Below are 5370 nucleotides of genomic sequence, written 5' to 3' on the forward strand. Positions count from 1 at the left end.
GAAGCTGTACCCAGCCACAACCAGGTAAAAAGCACACCCAAAATACCATTTTCACATGGGTAGCCCACCATAGCTACTGTAATTGCCATGCTGCCGCAAAAGTGACTAGTCTCTATAGCAGCAGACATAGTCACCAGACAGATTACATGTCAGACTCTCAACAGCATTGACAGGAGAGGCACCAGCAGAGACCAAAGGGGGAAAAAAAAAAAAGAAAAAGAAAAAAAGGAAGTCCTCTCTCTCCACAAAGCACAGTCCAGAATAGTAGAAGAAGCATCTGATTTATGATAATAGGGGAGGATTTGATCACACCTGTCTCAGTACTGGACAGATCATCTAGGCAACAAACCAACAGAGGAACAGTTAATCTATCAGATGGAGAGAATGAATCTATGGTTATTAGAGGTCGGTGGGGGGGATGAGGGAAGGGGGATGGGGAGAGGGAGGCGGAAAGGGAGAGATTGGATAAAGGGCATAAAGAATAAGTATGATTTGTAACAATGAATATTCTAATAAAAAATAAATTAAAAAATAATTTACTTTTCCTAATTTGTATGAAATTAATTTTCCTGAACTTTGTTCAGGAAAATTAAGTGACAGGGCACCCCCTGACCCCCAAAACATGAGTGGGGACAAATTATCAACTCCCACAAGACGTGCACTGTGTCAGCATGTGTGGGGAAAAACAGAGGAGCACAACAGGGTATCAGATGCTTCTGAGAACAGGAGAGCTCCAAAACAGCTAGCACGTATTAGCTAGAAATATAAGAGGCCAGCTTTATTCAGGAAGGAGTTTTGGTTTAGATAGCTTTCCTAAATTCACCAAATTCTCTCTTTTGTTATTTTTATGCAGTATTAAAAATTTGGCAGTGTACTTCCTGAGACTGTGAAACTCTGTTCCTTCCTCATTTTTATCTGGAGCTTCTCTTTCAATGTCTCTGTTATCCCTGACCTGCTCAACTGTGATTCCACTCCCAAGAGTGTGGGGTTCTCTTTTGGAAAGGAGCCCTGACTTGTAAGTTTTGTTGGAGTGGCCAAAACCAGTTACAGCAGTTTTTCTCAAATTGGTCTCTTACATTTCTAGTTAATACTTGCTGGCTGTTTTGGAGCACTCCTGTTCTCAGAAGCACCAGATACCCTGTTGTGTTCCTCTGTCCCTCCCCATGCTGATTCATCCAGGTCTCGTGGGGGTGGATGTTTTGCTCCCACTCATTTTGGGGGTCAAGGGGTGCCTTGCTATCTAATTTTGCTATAAATATTACTCATGGACTCTAGGATTTAAATCTAGTTACTCTGTTTTTATGTGGGGATAGAAAAATTGAAAATCTATGCTTCTGCTACTACTATCTTTCTAGAATTCTCTTATTCTTTTCAGAACAGTCAGGTCATTTACTGATGCTTCATCTTTGCAGCTAGGTAGGAGTCAACTGACAGAAAGGGAATGTGAACTAACAATATCCTCTGTGTGTTTCTCTGTGTGTGTGTGTGTGTGTGTGACAGGCGTTTATTTGGGGAAGTGTGGTGCTGCTGCTGACAGCATCGCTATATACAAATGTGGGTGTATCCTAAAAGCCCTGTGTTTTGACCAGAAATACTTTTGACATTTTGAACACAGGAAGTTTTCCCTTTGGATTGTGGTGTGGGCACTGTTTGTAGAACTAGTCTTTATTTTCAGGTATATTTTTGTCTCAGAATGACACTGCCACTACAACATTGCTAATTATTCTGGGACAGGTTAGTCTGTCCGCATTTATTTATTTTTTCCTCTAGAATTCACAGCTATGCTCATCTGGAAAAAATTGAGCTTCTAGTTGCCTTTGGGGTGTTTCTTTTGTTTGTCATTAACTTTGGTTCTCTTTTCAGTAGGGTCCTGGGAAGGTCCAATGTCATTTCCATACCAAGCTTCTTTATCATTTCACTTTATCATTTATAAATTACTTGGTAAGGTAGGATCAATTGATCTTGACGTCTGATAAGGCCAATGACTTGGGAAAATGAAAGAATTGCTTTTAAGACGAATTTCTATTAATGTTAATGAATGGAAGATTAGCTTATCCTCTTTTCTGTTTATGCCATCATCTATTTGTCATTGGTTATCATGGTAACTGAAAACAGAACTATATGAAATAAGACTTTTTAAATGGCTCCATTTTATGTAGACTTCATTTCATATTTTTCAGATTTAACAGTAAGATATTGGAGTTTAGAAATACAAATTAAAAAGTACCTAAACATTTTCCATGCACAAAGCACATAGACTAGTTTGTGATGTGAAGTTGTTGGAAATTAGCCTGCAATGGCTAGAGAGGGACTAAATGTAAAAAGGACCATGTGTAATACAATAGGGGTTAGTGGAGACTGAAGTAATCTAGAGATAATTTAAAGTGTTTAAAAAGAACCGTGAAGATAATAAAAAATGCCTGTGTACTCTGTGTGTATGCCTGCAAGTCTTGACACTTGATTCAGTGTGAAGTATGTTTATGTAAACATTCTATTGATTAACCAATTTATTAGTATAATAAAAGATATTTAGAAAATTTTGGTGAATTATCTTAAGATAAAAACTTCCCATTTATACTCAAGAAAACTCAGAAATGTTTAGAAGAATAAATGAATAACCAAGCCCTTCATAGAAAAAATATATACTTTATTTTCAACTAGAAAGGTGCAAACATGTAACTTTTGGTCACACTCTCAACAAATAAACTGTCCAAAAAACAGTCATAGTCAAAGGAGAAACAAATGCTTCCAGGTAGAAAAACCGATCAGCTATAACATAGAGCTACTCATTTTTTAATAAAGACCATTTGTTCATTAAAAATGAGACTACCATGTTTCCTACCGAGAAATCAGATTTTCAAGGACATCCCTGCCTCACCTTCATTCAGCAAACAATCTATTTTGATGGACTGTCACTATAACTGAGCAGAATTCCCATTTGAGTATCCATTTCATGCTTTGAATTATCAGACAAGCTTTACGTCCTACCTATGGTGTTCAGAAAATGAGGCTAACATTTGAAATATCAAAGCATTAAAAACAAAAACAAAAAGGCACAAACAACTTTAAATTAACTTAGTTAACTGTACAAATATATATATATATACACACAGTATTTACAATATCAATAAAAAAAATCTGGCTTGTTTACAGGCAAATTAACTTGCCACAAGCTGTCCAGTCTAATAGACAGGATCCTGATTCCTGAACACTGTCATTCGAATCAGAACATCAGAGTGGAAACTGCTGTTCTAAAGAACAACTTGACTCAGCCTGATGATGGCAGGAGAACACACACCCTAGCTGTCACTGGAGCTACAGGCATGCTGGAGCTACAGGCAGGTCAGTGAGCATGCTAGAATTTTCCTTCTCAATCACACTCCAAATAGCAGGCACATTACTACTTTAAGATGACATCTGACAGTACTAGCCTGTCTACTGATGCTGTCCCACTGCTCCTAAAGCCACACCTTAATATACATTCTCATGCTGTGCACTAATGTAGTCCCACTGTCAAGTCTTAACTTTCTTCAAACCAGTGTCTGGGGTTGTTGATAGGCTATTTGTTTGACATGGCACAATGTTTTGAATTTGGTGGGAATTTTTTTCCCCTCAGTAAGAAAAACAGATTTAAATAACTTGTGCTACTGAAATCATTTTAACATAAAAATGAGATGTGGAATCAGTTCAAGTTACAGTCTAATGAGTTAATGTCTCTCACTCGTTGGCTTTATGCCATGTCTCCATACATCTTCCTGTAGTACAGGGACTCAAAGATGTCATTGTCTCCAGGACAGTTGTAATGGCAGGCACAGGTCTTGATGAACATCATGCTCTTCTTCATGACCTCGCCGTCGGGACACTTGAATTCCACAGGCAGGGTGGTGGTTCTGTGGGGGGTGCAGCATCGACCATCTGTGCAAACTCCGCAGAACTTAGCACGGTATGCCTTCACACTGGTGCAGCCAGAAAGCTCAAACTTGACAGGCTTGGAGATTTTGGGGGTACGGATGCACTTTTTGCCCTTCTAAGGAAGACAAGGGAGAAGAGAAAAATCAATGACTCCACAAGGGGGGTGGCGTTCTTCAACCCTCTGTTTTAGTCTTATGTTGTCTGACTTCTGTTTATATTTTGCGGAGAGGAAGTTTGAGTCTCATTGGCCGGTTTTCCGAAAATAGACATGGCCTCTCCTGGAATGTCTTGAATTAACTGACACAGTGGAGAATTTTGTAGTGGAAAACTTGTGGTTTCTATTACACAATCTCATTCCAGCAAAACAACTCAAAGGTTAGGTATTTTGGGAGATAACTGGCTTAGAATAGCAGGGTGGCAAGAGACCTAACTTCGGTCCTATCTACTATCATTCTATGAAAATCAGTTAACAGGAGCAGAACATGTACCTTAATGTTCTCTTCCAGGTCAGCCTCGCAAGGCCTGACCATGCAGAGGCGGCTCTGCTTCTCCAGCCTGCAGAAGGCGTTGTCATTGGTGACCCGGGTGGAGATGCCCATCCCACAGGTCTTGGAACAGGCGCTCCACTCTGTGGTCTGGACCAGGCAGTTGGCTCGAATCATAGTGGGGTCTGGGCCAAATGTGTCTTCCAGTCGGTAAGCTGTGAGAGCAGAGCACACAAACACAAGGTCAAATGCCAGGATAAGATATTTTCCCCCTTCGCTTGGCAGAGTTAGGACTCAGTCCCTGGGGGGGAGAATTGCGCACTGACTTAGAGAAAGACTCAACTCACCGGCGAGGGCCGGGCCAACCACGGTGTGGTCTTTGGGCTCGTCACACACCCACTCCTCGCAGCACTTCCCGGGCAGCTTCACCCTCCTGGGGAACGGGCAGTCAGGGCTGGGCAGGCGAACGTCCATGCTGCACAGGGGCACGCAGCCCACCGCCCCGTCCAGGCACGTGCACTGGTATTTGCAGCTGCTCTGGAAGGACTCTCCGCTGCGGTACACGGTCCCACCGAAGACGCACGGAGCACCATCTTTGGCTGGAGGGGAGGAAGGGGCAGGGGGGATGTGGAGGTCAGGCATCGGTTCCCCGCACGCTCCCGTGAGCGCGTCAGGGCTGCGAGCCGGGACTCGGGCTGCAGGGGGCGGGCTGGCCGCAGCTGGACAGAGGGACTCAGCTTGGAGCGGTTTCTTTTTCTGGTGGGCGGTGGGAGTGAGGGAGGAGGTGGCCGGACACCAAGGGGCGGGGGCTGCGGGGCTTACCGGTGCACACGCCGATCTTGCGGTTAGCCGGGGAGCCGAAGTCGCAGAAGAGGCCCTTGTGCGGGTCGCAGGGGTCGCGCTCGGTGCACAGCTCGCCCAGCTGCTTGGCGCAGACGCGGCAGCAGCCGCAGCCGTCCAGCACGAGGCTCAC

The 5370-nt window shown here is 43.4% G+C and overlaps 1 protein-coding gene across 1 annotated transcript; it reads right to left on the reverse strand.

Moving 5' to 3' along the window:
• Positions 1–2626: 2626 nt before the first annotated feature.
• Positions 2627–5364, reverse strand: CTGF (connective tissue growth factor). The gene is made up of 4 exons (XM_008586785.1): positions 5220–5364; positions 4745–4996; positions 4401–4612; positions 2627–4027 (listed from the first exon to the last, which is right to left on the reverse strand). Exons 2-4 carry the CDS (start codon positions 4869–4871, stop codon positions 3731–3733), a joined length of 636 nt encoding a protein of 211 aa, XP_008585007.1. The 5' UTR covers positions 4872–4996; positions 5220–5364; the 3' UTR covers positions 2627–3730.
• Positions 5365–5370: the final 6 nt, after the last annotated feature.

Source organism: Galeopterus variegatus, unplaced genomic scaffold (assembly GCF_000696425.1).
Source record: "Galeopterus variegatus unplaced genomic scaffold, G_variegatus-3.0.2 Scaffold114, whole genome shotgun sequence".
Taxonomy (NCBI): Eukaryota; Metazoa; Chordata; class Mammalia; order Dermoptera; family Cynocephalidae; genus Galeopterus; species Galeopterus variegatus.

Excerpts from the sequence above, each read along its gene's own strand:
- CTGF (XM_008586785.1), bottom strand. The coding sequence starts at position 4,871 with ATGGACGTTCGCCTGCCCAGCCCTGACTGCCCGTTCCCCAGGAGGGTG. Across the intron at positions 4,613-4,744 it reads GGTTGGCCCGGCCCTCGCCG|CTTACCGACTGGAAGACACA; the intron begins GTGAGTTGAGTC and ends CTGCTCTCACAG. Across the intron at positions 4,028-4,400 it reads ACCTGGAAGAGAACATTAAG|AAGGGCAAAAAGTGCATCCG; the intron begins GTACATGTTCTG and ends TGTCTTCCTTAG.